At 42.3% G+C, this 20,529-nt stretch overlaps 1 protein-coding gene across 2 annotated transcripts in view; it reads right to left on the bottom strand.

Annotated features, from left to right (window-relative positions):
• Blo (bloated) overlaps positions 1-20,529 on the bottom strand; it is a 188,337-nt gene that overhangs the window by 65,871 nt on the left and 101,937 nt on the right. Inside the window, exon 4 of one of the 2 annotated variants that reach the window (XM_076439688.1) lies at positions 18,294-18,348. The exons of the other annotated variant lie outside the window; for it this stretch is intronic. Within the exon in view, the coding sequence (XP_076295803.1) occupies positions 18,294-18,348 (55 nt within the window). The remainder of the gene's footprint in view (positions 1-18,293; positions 18,349-20,529) is intronic. 2 annotated transcript variants of the gene reach the window in all.

The raw sequence follows: 20,529 nt of genomic DNA, 5'->3' as shown, positions 1-20,529 counted from the left end.
TTAAAAACCTTTCAATCCCGGGTCCGGATAAGCCAGCCCGCGAACCTCCGTCGCGTCGGAACGAATCGACAATGCGGACGCGCTTTCTCCGCGAAAGAAGTATCAATCACTTGGCGCAGGCCGGAGACCATTAGAGAGTGGTCACGGGATCCACACGGGTGATTTACGCGTGCCCGATACACAGGGGTGACAAAAGAGCGCGCTAGGCTATTCAACGGTATAAAAGCTTTCGTTGAACGTCTATTACGACGGAGTAACAGTCGACAATTGCCCCGAACCCTTTTCACCTTGATCACTCCGCGGCAGCCCTACGTTAACGTCCCGTGAAGTATCTTATCCCACGTAGAGACTACAACGCGCGTGTCTTCTTCCTCTTTCACGGTACACATATTCTTTTTTCCCTTTCCCTCTACCATAGGCTCTCTTCTGCTCTGCTTCCTCGCCGCTGTCCCCGCCCCGGCAGTGCGTCTACCGCGCGGCGATAAATCCACGTAAAGGGCCCATATAAAACCTGGAGGGAGATCCATTCCTTCGGGGATTTCCTCTAGCCACGAGTGGCCTCCTGACGCTCGCTCTCGCTCTCGCTCTCGCTCTCTCTCTCTCTCCCCTTTAACCCCCTTCAACCCGTTCACCACCACGCCGGACCGTCGGAACTCTGTCTCTCCGTGGTCTCGGGCACCGACCAATCGATACGCGATACCAACTTCCCATGGCGAATCGGTTCTCATGCCCGCGGACCCAACCGAACAGAGTGCCATTATATTCTAGAGCGGGGCACGGAGAGCCAGGCACGCATAGCTGCCCGATGGGGGACGCGTGTGCGTGCACTCCTTCTACGGGTAATGGGAGGCCCGACCTAACCCCGTGGTGGTGTATTGGAGGCCGCACTTATCGCTATACAATTTCATCGGCACTTAAAACGTCATCTCGCGAGGCTCCACCTTTTCATCAGCTGCTAATCTCGCACGAGTTCCCTCTCTCTCTCTCTCTGTCGTTCTTTCTTTGGACCATGCACTCCTCGAACCACCGTCGACGCCCCCCCTGCGTTATGTACAGGGTGGACTGAATATTTATGGCGTACAGGGTGCAGCCGAGATCGTGGCCCGACCGACAGGCAAGCGATTGTAGCATCTGTCCCTAACTCGAGCACTCTGAAAATCTTACTTGTTCTCTCAGGTAGGGAAATGCGTTTTGAAGAAGCGCGATTTAATCGGAAATGAATAATTCGATTACGCTTCTTCAAGTTTCTAGATTGTCGATGGTCTTCCGATACCTGATTTTATTTGTTATTTACCCCTCGCCGTTGCGAGTCGGATTTGTGATCAATAAATGATGATGACGGTGACTGCAGATCTTCATGGAAAATAAAAATTGTCTGTGTCAATTGCGAGATAGTGGAACCCCAAATCGAAATTTATTTCTTCATTCAATCATTTTAATAAGTTCGGGTAAGTCAAAATGTAAAAAGAATTGTTTATCAGTTATTTCACATCACATTATATTTTAAAGTAAATTAATTCAATGTAATTTTTTCGACATTGTGCAAAAAGAAACCGTCAGATAGTGCTCGTTAGTTCAACATATCCTTTTCCATTAAATATCTCGAAACAAGAAATATATATGATTTAGACCACTTTCATAATTATGAGCACATATAACGACACTATCAAATGCTTTCAATCTTTTTACTGTTTTATATTTGACCTATTCGTTTCTACTATAAATGCATAAAATCCGCAGTCTAGTGATCAACACTTAAAATGCAGTCCATTGAACAGGAATGCTGCACCCTCCTTCAAAGACGAAAGTGGACACGTAGAGGACATGTGAAGGTCAACTCTGTTTTCCTAAATGGAATGATACATTTTTCTATTTACTATCTGGTAGGGCATTTTAAGAGGCGTACAGTAACGTACCACACAAGGTCGTTCGAGATCATTGAAGATCAACTGCGATGGGGAAAATATTTTACTTTGATTTGACCTTCATACGTCCTCTACTCGTCCTCCTACGAAAGAAAATGTCGAACCACTCTCGAAACTAAGTAATAAGTTTCGTCTGACACAATGTGTTGCCCATCACCGCGGACAGCATGTGGCCCGCCACGTTAAATTGTGCGGCCCGCCAGGCGATTTTATATTCCTATTGAAACTTTCGTTTCTTGTTGTATGTATACAAAAAATATTAAATAAATGAAGTGTCATTGTTATAATGCGCAAGTGCGACTATGAACTCCAGTTCTATATTTGAAATCTTCGACATAATTGAGTTACAGTGCAACAATGAAATGAAACAAATTTTCGCGTCCACATCAAAAATTAATTTTTACAATATTTGTATTACATCTCCGAGAGATATTCCAACTTAAGATATTTTGCACAGCGAGTTGTAAGTGCTTTTGGATCCACATATGTTTGTGAAACATTTTCTTCGAAGATGAAATTTACAAAGAGTTCGTCACGTGCTTCATTAACTGATGTCAATTTAGAAAACCAGCTAACAAAATATAGATTTACAGAAATTAAGTGAAATAAAGGATAAACAAATGTCTCATTAATTAAGACTCGAGAGTTAATTATATTGAATCATAGTATAACAATAAAGTTTTATCCATTTTGTATTTGTATTACATTTTTTAAAAGCACGTTTATCTAAAGTGCGGCCCACTGTAACGTTACGCGGCATCAAAGTGACCCGTGAAATGAACCTGGCGGGTTGGCCAGGCCTGACCAATAGCATCCGAGTGATTCAGGTGGTGGCCTGTTCTAAATGCTTCTGTATGTATCTAGAAATGGAGTGAACTCGTTCCGGAAGCAAATTAGCCGACAGTTCGAAAGTAGGGTAGCGAGGATTGCCTCCGAACGAGAGGAAAAAGAGTGGTTGCTTCACACTCCGTTAGAAATAGATATGAAAAAGGGAAAGATCGGGCAGCGTAAAATGAACGTCCGTCTGCCAAGGAGGCAGTGACTCGAGAAACCGATCGTTTCCCGTGACGACGGTGTCCAAGAGGTCTGAGCCAGTGTGATTCATTAGCCGAAAAAGAAAAGCCCGAAGAAACTAAACAAACGATAGCGGCGTTATTCCGAGGGAATCCGGACGGGATCTAACGGGTGCCCACGGCGAATCGAGTCAGTGAATATTATTTGAATTTCCTGCCACGTGCACGCGGTCTCGGGATCCACGACGGAACACGGACATCCTTCAGCAGGAAATTAGCTCGCGCGACGAGAAGATAGATTCGAGGCAAGAGCGTCGTGAACCGAAGCGGTCGACACGCGAACTCGGATTCCCGGGAAGCTGATCGTTTCCGGTACGATCGTGTTGCACGCCCGGCTCCATTTCCTTCGTGTCCCGCGCGTGTCTTAACTAATAACACGCCAATCGGAAAGGAATTGCAGCTCGTGGATGCGGCAGATACTCCCGAAGGATACCACGCCGGGTTTCTAACGAGAACTACACGCGATTCAGATTAATAACACCAGCCGGGGCAGCTGTTCGGGCGAGCGGGAAGTGCCGGAGATAGAGCCAGCCGTGTTTTCATAAGCGAATCGCTTAACAGATCGAAAATGTTCCACATACTTGCGCGGAACCGTCGCGATGTGATTTCATATTACCACACCGTGGATGTCTATGCAAATTCCTGTTTTCTAGATTATTTTCCAACGAACCCGAGCGAACGAAATCAACTGATCTTTCACGATAAACGGAGCAACCACCATTGCCAATCGTTAATCTGCATATCTTCTTGCACGGAACGTCTGAAAACATTCACTAATGTGATATTTCTATAGGTGCAACGTGCCAGCTGTATTAACCTCTTCGCTAGGCGAGTATACCCGTCACGAAGAAATGACAACGTTTTATGTATTTTATGTATTTCTGAAAAAATTGGTTGGTCTAAATGTAAAACGGCAAAAGATTAGAAAAATTTAAGAACAATGTCATGTTGTTTTTAACGTAACAATGTGATTAGGGGATAAAGACAATTTTATTCTATTTCTGCTTCCCACACAATCGATGTAGGACATTTTTATGCCGAGTGTACGGACACAAGACAATTAGTAATTATCGTTTGCTATTCAAATGCATAGATATTAATAAAGAAAATTACGCTGCACAGCTAAAAGGTTAAATCTCGCCTCCGTGTCTAGTGATGGCAGGAGGATCAAACTTGAAAATGAAACTTGTTTCGATGAGGTATTCGAGTACCCAAGAAACGCAAAACTCTCGAAATCAGTATCCCCCGTGGTGCAAGTATTCGTAGACACGGAATGCTGTGTTAACACAAGTTCTTTAGGCGACCGTGTGCACATCGGAAAGCAAAAAGAGCTGAGGATTCCGCGTCTCTGCAGTCCCGCGACTCTCGGAGAGCCCGTGGTCGCGCCTGGATCGCCGCGATTGCTCCTCCAATTTCAAGGTCATCCGTTTTCTCCGCGGCAGCATCTCGATCGAGCGATTAGGCAGCCAGCGAACCGATCGTCCGCTGACATTTTCCCAAGATACATAACAGAGAGTGCCGCGGGGCTGGCTTATCGACGGATAGATCAGCCTTTAGAATCCTTAGAGTGTTAAATGACGTGTGGTATCCGCAGAATCTGAAGCCCGATCCGCGATCATCTCTCCCCGCGGCTTTTCTCTCCACCCCTGGCGGTAGTGGTTGTATAGTTCGCGCAGGGGCCCCTCTTCGTGATCGCTCATACGCGTGTACACTCTGTGCACACGCTTGCTTATGCGTGCGTGCGAGTGCGCGCGTGTATGGGGCCCGCGTTTTGATCGAAGGCGCGTATAAGCAGGCGGCCGAGCCTAGTGGAATGAAGATGTGCGCGCAACGGCGGCTGGCACCATGCAATCGCAGGTGGTCAATTAGAATCCGCGTTCTCTCGCACACCACGGTAATCGGGGCCTTTACAGCTACCCTTTTTTTCTGCATTTATAATTACGAGGCCTGCGGCTCCGACCGTGCGCGCTCCGTAACGATCCACGCCTTCCTTTTACCCGGCCCGCATCGCACCCTCCGCCCTACCCCCTACCCTGCCCCTACCCTCGCCCACTTCTTCGCACGCTGTAACTTATCCCGTTTCCTCTAAGCTATATACCCCCTCGTCCTCCCCTCGACATTCTCTTCTCAACTACCTTCGTCCCTTCTCTCCAGCACCAGTTTTTCGCCCCTCAGTCTCTCCACGTCCGTTTCATAACGGAATCCTATCCTCCATCTTGTTCCTCGAAAAATTCTCAATGAACTTATCCCTGCTCCTCCACGAGACATTCTTTCGAACTTCATCTCTCTCCTCCAGCGCCACTTTTTCGTACCTCTGTCTTCCAACGTCCGTGTCAGAATCCTGTCTACCATTTTGTTCCATGAAAAGTCTCGATCAACTTATCCCAGTTCTTCTAAGCTATTTGTAGCCTATGCTCCTCCCCTTGAGATTCTTCTGAACTAACTTTTCCCTTCCCCTCCAGCGCCATTTTTTCATACCTCTCTCTTTCTACGTCCGTTTCATAACGGAATCCTGTCCTCCATCTTGTTCCTCGATAAATTCTCAATGAACTTATCCCTGCTCCTCCACGAGACATTCTTTCGAACTTCGTCTCTCTCCTCCAGCGCCATTTTGCCGTTTACCATTGTTTGCCTTCTATCTTGTTCCCTGAAAAATTGTCAGGAGGGGTGCAAGGGTGGGGATTGTTTACCTACACTACTGTGCAAAAGAAAGAAGCACTCAGTATAATTATAAGATATAATGACAAACAATATCTTTGTGTAGTAATTGTATTGTACAATGATTGATTTATTGCATTTAAAGTATTCGATAATTCGCAATAATACAGATTAAACAGCGTAATTCTTTTTCAAAACTTACTGTTCGTATTTGATTTTTTACGCTTTTCTATTAACCCTCCGAGTGCTGTGCCGGAGTCATTTTTAAACGGGAACATCCAAATAGTCATTTAAGTACTCAATTTGTGGCAATTAAACTAACTGAATAGCTGTTTCATTGATGATATCGTCAAAAGTAAATTTTTAAAAATTATTCATTAGAGTTGTGAACGGTTCTAAGTATTGCCAATTATGCAGGGTGTGGCCGGACGTGTGGTACAACCGAGCAGAGGGCGATACTACGTGAAAAATAAGTCGAAAAAAAGGAATAACATTTTTTCGTTTGGCGCTTCGTTTTCGAGAAAATCGAGTTTGAAAATGTAGCGAGTACAGGTGCTATTGCATAGGAATCGTCTGACGTGTCTGGCCATAATCAACCAATTCTACTTTGTACATATATTAAAGCACGCGAACCTGGCGGCACTTTATACTCGATTTTCTCGAGAACGAAGCGTCAAACGAAAAAATGTTATTCCTTTTTTTTTTACCTATTTTTATATGTAGTATCAGCCCCTGCTCGGTTGTACCACCCGTCCGGCCGCACCCTGCATAGCTATAAAAATCGTTCTTTGTTCGAGGATTAAATATGGCCGGGTGCCTCTTTTTTTTTAACAGTGGTGTATGTACATCGAACGATCATGAGTCTGTAGTAGGGTTGCCAGAAATGTTTTATCCAAATATAGAAGAAGTAGTGAAAACTGCAATTACGTATACAGACAGGGTGTCCCAAAATTCGTGAATATCCCGAAAGGGGGTGGCTTTGCAAAAATGTTATCTGCGGCTTTGTTTAGAAGTTATTAACGAAAAACATGGACCAATCAGAGCGCCAATCGACAGTTGGCGCGCCGGGCCGACTGTGCAAACTCACGTCTAGGTCGCGCTCTGATTGGTCCGTGTTTTTCGTTAATAACTTCTAAACAAAGCCGCGGATAATATTTTTGCAAAGGAAAATGTCGCTTGTGAAATGGTCTCAGGAACCACCCCCTTTCGGGATTTTCACGAATTTTGGGACACCCTGTATATGAGATAGGCTCAAAATATAGGAGTTCAAGTAAAAGAGGTACACAGCACATTTAAACTTTTTTATTCAAACAAAGATTTTTGACAATTCAAATATGATATAGGAGATCAAGTTCAAATACATATAGAAGACTCATATAAAATATAAAAGATCTGGCAACCGTAGTCTGGAGCCACACGAGTACGGGTCCAAATGGACCCGGCATCCGCCAGGCGAGACTTAATACAAGACGCGTTGCGATAGTTTTCACAAATGATATTTCTATGATAGTTAACCTAGATATTTCTGAGTTCAACTAAGCGGTATGTAAGCGAGCAGTTAGCTCGGATAATAGAAGTTCAGCAACGAGTTTGATAAACCAAGGATTCCGACAATGGTTCGTATAAATGGAGTTCAATACAGTTTATCGAAGTTCAAATAAATGGAGTTCATCGGAGTTTAGATAAATGAAGTTCACATCGGAGTTCAGATAAATGGAGTTCCACGGTATCGGCCAGACATGTGCAATTACTACGCGGTAGAATGGGAATGGAAAATGATAGAGGCGACACGAAAATAGGGATTTCTAGGAAGAAAGAATGGCGATGGTTGGAATCTGCGGCGCGTAACATACAGTCAGACCCGTCGCCGGCCCGGATGGGAGCGTCTGATAGTAACGCGTCCGACGCTTTCGTTTTTGTACCGTGCGCTGATAGGATCGCGTGAATGGATGAGGGGTTTATGGGATAGGTGGAAGAGCCGCGTGTGGTACACCCTCCTATAACACGCGGCATGCGTTCCGATTTATGCGAGTCACATAGGTCATATGAATATGGGTTACTTACGCAGTTGATAACACGTGTTTACATAAGATTTCAAGATTAAGTGCAATACACGTAAGAAAATAATTAAGATATATCAATTAGTGCATATATGAATGTCCCATTCGTAACAGTAACTACTAACAAACAACTTTTTTCTAAATAAAACTTATTGATCAAAGCATTATTTTAATCGTGATATTCTGTCAAAAGAATGACAAGTTTGTTTTATTACACTACGATAAAAATGTAATTTTTTTATCTCCATTTTAATTCAGTATTTTAATTTTCTCGATTAAAAAACTTCGTAACATTTACAGTGAGCCACGAAAGTATTCGAGCGCCCAAACAGAATAGCTTTCTTATCATTGTACCAAACGATATGATTTTTTATAATCAATTAGAAGCATTGGTTTACTGAATGATGTGCAAAAAATATTTTCTAAAAATTACAATTGATCAGGTTACATGCAAAAATAAAAAAAGGCGTTCTATAAAACTTTTTTATTTGGGCCGTTAATGGAAATTTAAAATATATGTTTTGCAGATCTATGCTAGTTACACACATACTGAAAATTTCATCGAAACATCTGTTGATGCAGGAAAAAACGACACGCATCGAAAGATGTACGATTCTGCGGATTTTAAGCAGGAACAGATCAGAGGTCGTGTAAAACTACGATTTTCACTATTTTTAACCGCTTGTAGTTCGTTTGTATGTTAATCAATTTCGATGAAATTTTCAGCATGTGTGTAACTACTATAGATCTGCAAAACATATATTTTAAATTTTCATTAAGGGCCCAAATAAAACAGTTTTTTATTTTTGCATGTAACCTTGTAAATTATAATTTTTGGATAATCTTTCTTGCATATTATTTCGTAACCCAATGCTTCTAATTGATTATAAAAAATCAGATCGTTTGGTACAATTACAAAAAAGTTATTCTGTTTTAAAGGGCGTTCGAATACTTTCGTGGCTCACTGTATATTCCGAAATCGAACAATTCTTATGAATTTGAAATTTTGATAGTATAGATTGTTGGACTACAACGCATCGCTTTTCAATCTGCCGTCACTCACGCCGGATGATCTAATGGTAGCAGCTAAAGAACATTATACGTCTACGTTCCATCATAGTTTCATAAAAATCAGCGATTATCGTAACACGCTTCCTTCTAAGACCACTTTCGTAATGACCGACACACAGGTTGGCGGTAGATACGTCAGTCAAAGTCAGCTCTATCGGCTCTATCTTGCTCATTATGTAACTGCATGTGCACAGTTATGACGGTTACAGTTACCCATGCGGCGGCACTCTCGATTTTGCCAGCGGAATTCACTCTCGGCGAGTCGAACGTAACTCGCGGTGAATTTTCAAACGGTGCTGTAACAGTTGCGCGAAGTGTGCGATCGACGAACGCGCTCGCGAGTGCAACTGCATGCGGCCGATGCGCACGAGCGATCGCAAAACGGCCTTGCTCGATCGCCGAGGACTAGTTATCCTGCGCATAGAACCGGATCGAGTTCAGCCCGGGCCTGGTCGCGTATCGGGCCTTAAATTTCGATCCGGTAAATCTTTCATTTCGCCCGCATTAACGATTAACGGCATCGACGATCGTTTATCGATCGGCTTGGCGACCGACCAACCGTGACGTTTTTAATCTTGCTGAATGACCACCCCCGGGCTCGGTTTTCGTACATGCGGATGTTCGCACAGAAACTGCAACCCGTTTACGGCTTTTTCAACTTCCTTCCCGTTGGCAGGCATTAATTACCATCACCGCTCTCGCCGTAGCCATTAATCAGCGACTTTTCAAAGAAGTTTCGGTGGTCGATGCTTTCCTATTAACCCATTTTTCGTGCATTGCACATTCACGCAATATTGTCACCAGCGATTTTTTCTGGTAAAAACTTCTTCGAGTCTGATTAGTAGACCGCGGATTTTATGCATTTATGACAAAAAAAAGTTTTTAAAAACCACGCTTATATTAAAATGCACTAAAAAAGAGAAAATAATTTATTTCCTGGGGTTCTCCCAAAAATTTAATATGAATTTAAATAAAATCATGACATTAGTGACTGTAGAAATAAAAGCGTGAAGCGCCCACGAAGATTAGGTCAATATAGTTTAGTACTCCACGCTTTTATTTTTATAGTTATTAATGTCATGATTTTATTTCATGTTTTTTAATTTTGCATTGTCGTCCATTTCTGAGCTATGTTTAAAGTTTTAAGTCTCTAGCTCATCGGGAAGTGGTTTGAAATTCGATTACAAGATTTGACGCATACAACAACGACACGGCAAGCTAATATAAGCGTGGTAAAATGGGCACGTACAGTTTAAAGCAGCGGGCATGGTAAAAATATTTGAGGACATCAAAATGTATTAGTTTCAGCTTAATAGGATAGTTAACAGAAGATTAGAATTTTTATTTGGCTCCTGTGTTCTGCAATCTATGCGAACATTTTTTATTTCGCATAAAGATCCGCAGTCTACTGATTAGTCTGTTCGGGTATCATTTTGGACCGGTGCAAATTTGAGTCCGATATAAAATTCTATAATGACATAACAGAATTAAAATGATAATCGTTTCTCAAGTTTTAATCAATATACAATCATATGTCCTTTCTATAATTTTTAAATATGTTTAAGTGCTCGTAATGTTATCGAAAAATATACCGTTTCGGTCGGGATAGTCCATTTTTACCTGTTCAGATAAAAAATTGTTTAAAGAGTTTAAAGAGAAACACACATAATCGTTTTCGAGAGTCTACTGAAATTTTTTCATCTGTAATTACTGAAACTCTTTTTCGAGAGAAGTATATACTTTTCGAAGTTGATGGTGCATGTACAGGCAAGTGCGAGAAAACTCGTTATTCAAAGACGTGTTCGACGAAAATTTCTGTGACATTATTTGAGAATAATAATGGTGCAATTGCGCAATAACAATGATGCAATTGCAATATACGAATGATCAGGCGCGTGACTGGTAAAAATACGAACGATTTGTGTAGATAGATGTCGAAAAAGCAAATGTAATTAGCGAAGTACGTCATGCTGTGCAATAAACTCTCGAATAAAAACCGCTGATTTCTATCTCAGTCCACAATACCCAGCGAAATAATCAAGATAAAAGTTTGATATCGTGTTCGGTTCGCGAGTCACGTGGACAGTCTCCATCGAAGCCTGAATTCCATGTTCCTAGATCGAGGCAAGTTCTTTCGGTAAATATTGGTCGGAAATAAGGCCGCGTCTATCAGATCGGAACCACATGCACCGTTTAAATCACTTTTTCGTGACTGATTCGAGCGCCGACGGGCAGAAACAGTCTTCGGAATATTATCAATCACGCTCGACATTACGTAGCGCTGCGCGGAGAACTAGCTTCGAGCTAGGAATGTCTGTCCACTTCCTCCATCGCCGAAAAAGTGAGTAAATTATGATGTTAAGTCCGATTGGTCATAGATCCGTGACGGTGTAATAGCAACCGAGAAAGTCGGAGCTCTGGCAAATTAGAATTTTAACGTTGATCCGCGCCGTGATCCTTTACGTTTCGATCTCTATACGTTTAGAAAGTTTTCTGACAGCGCTGATCACAGTTCGGTATCTGTTCGAGCTGTGCGCGCTCTACAACCACAACCTGCCGCAAATCGCAACTTGCTAAATACTTCCGTAGATTAGTCGCATTTTCTCGATTCGAGCGGTGAGCTGGCAACTTTGCTTCTAGAAAATGGCGGGCGCAGTCGCGGCGTGTTTCTACGGGCAGCGGCCTGTTGCACAATAGTACACGAACTTATAATTAGATTGCGAATGTTCGTGCGCTCACAGTAGGTATATTGGACTTTGCGAAAAAGCGTACACAGTATGTCTGGAAAATAACGGAACTTCTTTAATTTAAAGGGAACTACCAACGCCATCTATTGAAACAAAACATATCCTGAAAGCTGCAACTTTCCTTTACAAGACAAGACCACGATCACTGCAATCGATCAACGGATTGTCAAGTTATAGCGCATAAAGTGATAGTACCTTTACTCTTCTCGTCATGGAGAAATTCATTTCGATCACTTCTAACCGTTATCAATGAGAGAAATTTATTTCGATCGCTCATAACAGTTATCAATGGGAGAAGTTTATTTCAGTCAAAGTTATTTAAATTCAAGATAACCAATTGTTTTCTGGTTATTTAAAAAGTTCCGTTATTTTCCAGACATACATACTGTGTAGATCAGTTTCAGTAGACTAAGAAATAATTTTTGAAAAATCTTAGAGAATATATGAAAACCTGCACTGTTGTAAAATGTATTTATAAATTGTAACGATAAATAAGAGGAACTCTTTTCTACAGTGCAACGTTTAAAAACAATAATCTGCTAAAATTAGTTACTTGGTTGATTCAATTCTTTCGGATGCAATTAGAAACTCCGTAATTCGTCAAGTAAGAATATTATTCCGACGACATAACGCAAAACGACCTTGATGCGATTCATCGTTAAGGAAGTGGACGTCAAGTTATTACGAAACGGACATTTTGCACGGTGTGTCTCTCGGATGGTTGCATCCACTTCCGAATCTCTCCTCGCTGTTCGTTGCGCAAGACGATGCAAGTGTCAGAGAAGAAGATTCAGGTCTGACAAGCTTTATCGCATAACTTAAAATTAAAAATCCTTGTATTATACAGGAGAAACATTCTCCCTTCATGAAGAGCAAATAGGAAAGAGAAGATTCATGATCGATCGTTTCCACGAATAAATATGTGAACAGGCGCGCACAGTCAAGTTTTCAGATTCATCGTCGTAATCAATCCGTAAGAAACAAGAGCAATCGCAGAAACGAGTAACCGCAACGCTACCAGTTTCAGTCACTCGTCGATTCGCGTGCGTTTTTACCGCTCCGAGTTATTAATTGAATTAACTCACCGTGTCGATAGTGATTAACCATATCCTCCGATCCTGCGCCGATCGAACGGCATTTGAGGTCTGATATAAAACCGAAACGCCGCTCGAACTTTTCGTGCGTGCAAACGTAACGCTCGACACAGGAAATCGGTCGGTCGGTTATCGATTTATTTGCATGTATACCCGTTTCCCGCGGCGTGGATCATTCCTCTAAGAGCCGCGCGATCTGGCTGGCATGCGTGTGCTAACATTAATCGGTAATTAAATAAACATCGGCGCATCGATTAAGAGCTGGCTCGCCGTGATTACATCCGTTTAAGTCGATATAAGGAACGGGGGTAAGGCGCGCGTGATTTTTCGCTTATCCGCGAGCCCGTCTACGCCGAGGGTTGATTTTTCATCATGATCGCGCGATCGGACGGTAATTGATACTATTAAGTGAGCGGCTCTCGCTTATTACTGCGCGACGATAATGTATCCACAACACGACCACCCTGCAGGGAATATCTTGAATAATTATATTTTCCATAGGCGGTGATAATTACAGAATACCGCTGGCTAGTGGAACGAGGCTCGGCGGCCATCGCAGCGAACACTGTGCGCGCCTGGCACTTGCGAAAAATGTCGAGTTCGTAATAGAATCGCGATATCGATGCTAATTCCAAAGTGTGTATAGAAAATTTCATAATAAAGAGAGAAAAGCATTGACTATGGAATGCACAAAGATCCGCGGTCTGGTGATCGTAAGAGATACTCGAGTAAAACAAATATTCCGAATGAAACTTCAGCCATTAAAGGGGGAAATCCCACAAACGAAAATTGTATTTCTGGGTGGGGCAACGTTGGATGTGAGATATCCTTAAGATCTATTTTAGATTTTATCGTTCCCTCATGAAATCTTGCTTTCCCACCAACGTAGCTCCACTACCCACCAATTCAATTTTTATAAATTGTATTTTTAAAATTCCTTGTCCAGTGCGAGGGGTTGGTGGACGAAGTGAACGAGGGAGTAGAGGAGAGACCGGTTGTGCGTTTGAGCGTGCTGCGAAGAAGAGGATTGTCGTGAAGGGAAAAAGGTGTATCCTCGGGACAGCCGACGAGTGCGCGAGGCCAGAGGGGATTTGGGGTGGCTGATGGGCGGAGTCATTAGAAAAGTGCCTAGGGCCTACAGGTAGCACGATGCGTCCCTGCGGATGATCTCGGTGGAGGAGGTGGAGAAGAAAGAGGGATTATCGAGGCGGGGGATAAATATCGCGAGGGAGGGCTGCGCGAAAGGGAGTGAAACCGAGTGGTGAGTGAACCGGCGCAGACCCTCTGCTAAGATAGTGCTTACCCGAGGAAAAACAAGTGACAGGCGTTGTTAATTGGCAGCCTCTAGATGGCAATTAAGATTAATAACAAGCCAGCAATCGTCGGCCGCCGATGGCTGGGCGCAGTGGCGCGCGCACGTGTGCGCTACACGTTTATGCGATGGAGGCTAGGTACCGACGACCGCGTTATAGTATCGGTATGCTTGGACGTGAGCGGCTGCAGGAAGCCGGGACAGGTAACTTCGACGATAATAATATCATACATGCGAACTCCGAGGCACGCAGCCTGCCATACGATCGGATATACTAATGAGATAAACCGCACAATTGATTCTTCTTCTTTTTTTTCCCCCTACCTCCTCAGCGTCTCCCTTTCTCTCTTCTCTTCCTGTACCCTCTTCTTTTTCCTTTCTTTTAATTAGACACGCTGGGTACCCATTGTATTCTCGTGGACGTGTTATTGCATCTGATTCTTTCCGCTCGGTATCGCAATGCTTCGTGTTAGCGCGATTATGGGATCTCTCCAGGCTATGGCTTCGACAGACCATTTGCTTCTTATACGTTCTCTATCTAGGTGTTTGTTTAACAAGAATTTCGATTCTATTATACAGTCAATGCATGTTCGCGCATTACTAACTCTCCGGGGATTTGAGGAATGTCATTTATTAACAAGCGGTAATGAAATTCAGCAAGACACTCGTTGTTGCTTTCAACATCACTCTCACTCGGGGATCGTTCACCTTGAGACAGTCTCTCTCACCTGTCCATCGTTCCAGCGGATCGCGTGAGCCTCTTCATTTCAATTCTTCCCAAAATGGGCACGTCCACCTCTTTCATTCCCATTTTGGCTCTGGGTGGAAGTTGTCGTCGCCGTATGAAAATGGGTCGAGGTCGACGTCCAGTTCAGACCTGTTTAACTGTCCCATTGCTAGGACATTCTCTCAAATTTTCGTTTCTGTATTCATTTTCGAGTTGATAGCGTAAGATTGTTTTATTTGATCCATGAATCCGTGTTCGAAACAGCACGAGAAAGAGAGCGAGATTGAAAACTGAAATTGATTTTTCAAAACCCCCAATTACCAGCGATCTTGACGCTGTAATTACTATACAATTAATATTACTGTTCGAAGAAGTTTTTCCCAGTACAGCGAAAGTAATTTACGACCGAACCCAATATCGCCGACCGATTCCACCCCGCAACGGTTGAGCAACCAAGGAAAAAAATGCGGTGCATCACGCCATGGTTGATTTATTCTCGTGCCTCGGTTCCTATCCTGACAATGTTGCACGCGCGACACGTGGCGGGGGAACAGTGTAATTTAAAGCAATAAAGAAAATCACGAAATCCGAGAGCCGCGAAGAGGAACGCGTGTACGGGGAAAACTCGCCGCACGGCGTAAGTAGGATACGGCACACCATAATGGCCGGCTCCACTGCAATAATAATGATCGATCGTTGCATAATCAATAGGTTACGCAATTTGCCCCGATAATCCCGGCGAGCCATGAATGACGAGCACACGGGGCACCGTGTAACGATCCCTAATTATCCGTGGGCCCCGTGACCAGACGCCGGTCAGAGGTAGATTCTAACCCAGATGTGAATTTATGTTGGCCAGGCCTCGTTAATGCTTGAGTTGCAAGTATCCGTTTCTCGTGACTGCGATATTAAACCTTCGAAAAGAAGAAAGCGACGCGACGGGGAATCGCGCGCGCGCGCGCCTGCGTCGCCCGAAACAAAAGCCATCCTCTTCGGACCTTGACCTTGCAAGCCTATCGAGGGATTTACTAGCGGACCGGGACCACTTTCCAGGGCGAATTCGATAATCGCTAAGCGATATGCCAACACGTAAACGTCAACGCGGTGTGCAGCTATTCAAGAGGTATCCCAGAGTAAGTAATGATTGAAGAAATAGGAGAACTTCTTTCTCAGGAACGTTTCACAAGAAAGAATTTATGAATGTCTCGTGAAGAAAATTATTATAAAGCAACAACCTTTTTTATTATAAGCAAAATGTGCTATAGCTTCCAACCCTCCACCGGCAATATGGTTTTTCATTGACGTGGCCTAATAAAAATAGCAGCGAGAGGTTGAGTCCCATAGTGGTTGATGTAAGAATTGCATGGATATGCCTTATTATTATGTGTGCAAATAAGTTCCTTCCCCTTCTTTTCTACGATCATTTTCTGACTGAATTCGAATTACTTCCCGATTTTGATTCCATCTGAAAGAGCGTTCTTTTAGTTTTAAGAAGAGTCTTGATGAGCGCTCCGAGAGTTTCCAGTCCCGTGCAACAATTTGAAGCAATATGGCGTGCGAAAAGCATCATTTGCTATGCATCAGCTTAGGAAATCAGCTGTTGAAGCTACTGAAATGGTGTGTGCGGCACTGAGTGAGAACGCTGTGTCTTACAGAACCTGCAAAAAGTGGTACATACCAAAGATTTAAATCCGGAAATTTTTATTTAGAAGATGACGATTATTCAGGTGCACCGAGAAAGTATGATGACGGTGAGTTAGAGGAATTGCTCAACGAAAATCCGACCCAGGCGCAAAAAGAATTGGCAGAAAGATTGGAAGTCATCAGACAAGATTTTATTACATTTTATGTAATAAAGTCTTGAATTTGGAAGGAAAGGGGAAAGAACTTATTTGCACACCTAATAGAACCAAAATGGGCTACACCATTCAATATGGTCCGACATGGTTTTTCATTAATGTGGTCTGCGCAACAGTCTTTAGTAGTATTGTTGTAGTCTACAATAACGAGAATTCGACGGAGAATTTTGAAGAAATGGGATGTTGTTAATAAAAATAACAGCGAGAGGTTGAGTCCCACAGCGATTTATATGACAATTGCATGGATTTTTCGCAGCCTGATAACGAAAGTTCGTCTCGAAACCGGGGAATGCAGTTCATCGATTCATCAAGTTCGCGAAACGGGACCACGAACCGCTTTCTTTTCCACGCGAAATTGAGGCTGGCTCGGAGAACAGGTTGACATTTGGGGCAGGGTGGGGGAGAGGGTTTCGTAATCGTGGCCCGATCCACGGTGGTGGTGCTCGTTTCGGGTAAACGAGAGGACACGGTCGGTTGCGCAACCAATCAACCGTATTTCGCAACGTGTTTAACACTAAAGGCTCCCGTGGCCGCGACGAGGTGAGCGTGGGCACGCAAAACTATACCGATATATTTCGTGAGCCCACGCTTGCTCGCGAGAGCGAGAGCGACATTCCTTTCAAGATGGAGGCCCGGTCAGCCGGCGGAGACAAGTTGATGCCCACGTACCTACACGACCGAGGCGAATACGAACAGCTGTCGAACCTGAGAAACCGATGGGAACGCCGCGCCGGGGAAGTGTTACGATCGGAATCGAACCGAGACGCGACCTACTTGAAAATTTTCACTGCACCTTCCTTTCGTCCTTGGCGGGAGATCGTTTTCAAGCATTTAACCTTAGAACACCGTCCAACGAGTAGCGCGGGAGTAGCAAACGTGCGAGAACGGTCGACACATGCAGAGAGCAATTAATATTATTATTGTTCGGCCTACACATTTCTTTCTCGCTAATCCTATCCTTATGACTGAAGTTATATTGGTTGAGTGAGGCTGGAAACCACAGGTTGCTTGTGCGAGTTGCCATGGCCAGGTTTCAATCTCCTAAAGCTAGGTTAATGCTCCTGACTCGGGCCCATTCGGACTCTAGGTTCCGCCGCGCCGGACTCCTTTCATGGACACATTTGCAAGACGTTCTAAGATGATTGCAAGGTCGAATAAATAAGATTGTGACATGTTTCTTTTGACATCGTATAAAATACTTTTTCAGATCTCTCGTATTTTTCTCTATCCATACTTTTAGTAATATTAGTATAAAATTTGTAATTTTTTTTGAGGAACAAGAATAATGTTTTTTCGACATTTTCCATTTGGTGGATTCGTACAATCGCCCTCCCCTTTAGCAAGTCCTTCCGAATGAAAGAAGTTGTGCTTAAATGTAATTCCAATTTTTTAAATCTGGATATAAATTTTTTGCTAATGAGTTTCGTATATTTTCGATGTAAAGTGTTACTTAACTCTATAAGCAAATGATTCATGTAATGTTATAGAATGTGAGAAAAATAGCATATTTTTTAAATATAATAGGTCGGCAACTAAGTTCACGACCTCCACATTTTCTCAAACAAAGTCATTTATATTTTTTTCAGCACGAGTATTTTATATCAAATTAATCGCAAAACTCAGAGCTCTCAGAAAATGAGGTTATAATGATACAATAAAAGAATTACTGAACAAAAGGTCGCGAATTTAGTTGCCAACCTACTATACATATAACTTTGTCGAATCAATCTTCGAAACATAAAACGGAAACTTAGAATTCCCACTCACCGAAACAGCAGCTTCGTTCGACAACGCTTGAACAAGTGGGCATTTTCTCACTCACCTGTAACAAAATAAAAAAAAACCGAATTCTTTAGCGAACAAACCTTCCGAGCAACAGTAGAAACGTCGGCGAGGAGAAAAGTCGAATAATTATGAAACTATTGTGTTCTCCGTAGTCTGTCTGGTACTATATCGTTACGTGTCTCGTCGATTTCCGGTTATCGTGTAATCACTATTACGTGACAGTTCCCTCGGGCCACGGCGAGACACGAGACTGGACGCGGATTTCTTACCGTCTGTCATTTGAACAGTTTCTCGGATTTCTATTAAGTCGCGTATAAAAAGGGACGGTTCACACGGGGAAGGAAAACACACACAGAACAGCACGCCACTTATACATCTGACGTTCTTTTTGTCTTCGTGTAGAAATCTGTCTTATTAAAATTGAAAATTGTTTTTTACGAACACATTTACTCGTGATCGAGAATTACTGTTGTCAGACGGCATGATTACAGTTATTAAATCTCTTACAATAGTTGATATACAATATCTAAATTACCACGTTTGTTAAAAAAGAATTCAAACCTCCAGAAATATTACAAAAAAGTAGATTGCATAATGAGAGAAACAATTATTCTGTAATCTCACATCCTTCGGTAAACATATTTCAATATCTTAATGAACATTAGATCAATTGCACACGTTGTTAGACTCGTAAAACTTGAATGGAATCAAATAAAACGATAGGGTTACGGATTTTGGAGAGAAACGTCGCCGTATTGGAAATATTGGATCGAGACGAAAGTTCGTAGCGTTTGTAAATTAAAATTGAAAGCTAAAATTGAGATATTTATTCATAGATTTATTCAACAACATATTTTCCATTCTGTTCTATTGCTTCTGCCATTTTTGTAGTAACTTCTCGTGTTATTGAATAAAAATATGAATAAATAAATACCTCAATTTTATCTTCGGTTCTTAATTTGAAAAAGCTACGAACTTTCTTTCCAACTCAATATTTAATTACTGCAATAGAAGAAAATCAGTGCATACTCTCTCTTTTCTTTCCTCCAGTATACAATAAAACATCGCTACAATAATCTAGAGTTCTCAAATATTTCTAATCTGAAATAGACAAATAAAGTCTTTGAACATTCCAGTTCAGAGTCTCCGGCGCGAGAAGCGCCGTTAGTCATTGTCAACGACAGACTGGCTGATTTTGAATGATTTTCCAACGCAGCACGTCCGAAGTTCTCGTTGTATACATATCGACTATAATTTCGGCGAATCCAAATCCTACGTGCGTGAAATGTACAATGCGATTAATTGGTACGTCCATGTCGCGATCAGTCATTGAGCCCACACGACGCGTAGATCGGATAATACGCGACGTGGGGCTGTACAATGCCACGGATTATACGTATGCTAACTGTAGAAGCCGGACCACGCGACGAGTTTAAAGGCGACATTATCCAGCGGGAATGAATTATGATAAATTAAAATTCAAAGATCTCACATCAAGATATATATTCATACATTTATTCAATAACATATGTTTGAAGTAACTTATCATCATGTAACTGAATAAACGTATGAATAGACATCTTAATTTGACCTCTGAATTTTAATTTAAACACGCTAACTTTCGTTTCAAGATAAACAGTAATACAAAGTAGACTTGTGTTCTAACAATTACTATTATTCATAGATACGTAATTCATAGGTGTGTTGAATAACAAATTTTTGAGGTAACTTATCATTAGACTGCGGATCTTTATGGAGATTTATGGCTTAAGAAAATGTTCAAAAAATGCTAAAACATAGAATTTGATAGAATTTTGTACAATTTTTATTTGTTTTAGATCTACACAGGCCGTTACCATTAAAACTAAGATCTTATTTAATTTCGTTTTCTTAAAATTTGTCTACGAAAATTGGAAAATGCATAAACATCCGCAGTCTACTCTTATCATGTTACTGAATAAAGCTACGAATAGACATCTTAATTTGAATTTGAATTTAAAAACGTTAACTTTCGTTCCAATATAAACTGTAACACAAAGTAGGCTTGTGTTTGAAATATTACGAGGCCAAATAAGCTGAAAACCGTGAAAAAATCCGCCAAGAGTGATCGAACCACTGTGCTACCGCTCGAAAATTGAGGCGTGGCCCTAGCGGAATTCCTCGGATCGTTGCGACCTCAGTATCAGGATGTTGTCATCGGCGTTGGTCGCGGCGACAG

The sequence above is a fragment of the Lasioglossum baleicum genome, chromosome 2, assembly GCF_051020765.1.
Source record: "Lasioglossum baleicum chromosome 2, iyLasBale1, whole genome shotgun sequence".
Classification (NCBI taxonomy): domain Eukaryota; kingdom Metazoa; phylum Arthropoda; class Insecta; order Hymenoptera; family Halictidae; genus Lasioglossum; species Lasioglossum baleicum.
Note: the sequence above shows the minus strand (reverse complement) of the source record. Positions and strands in the feature narration are given on the sequence as shown.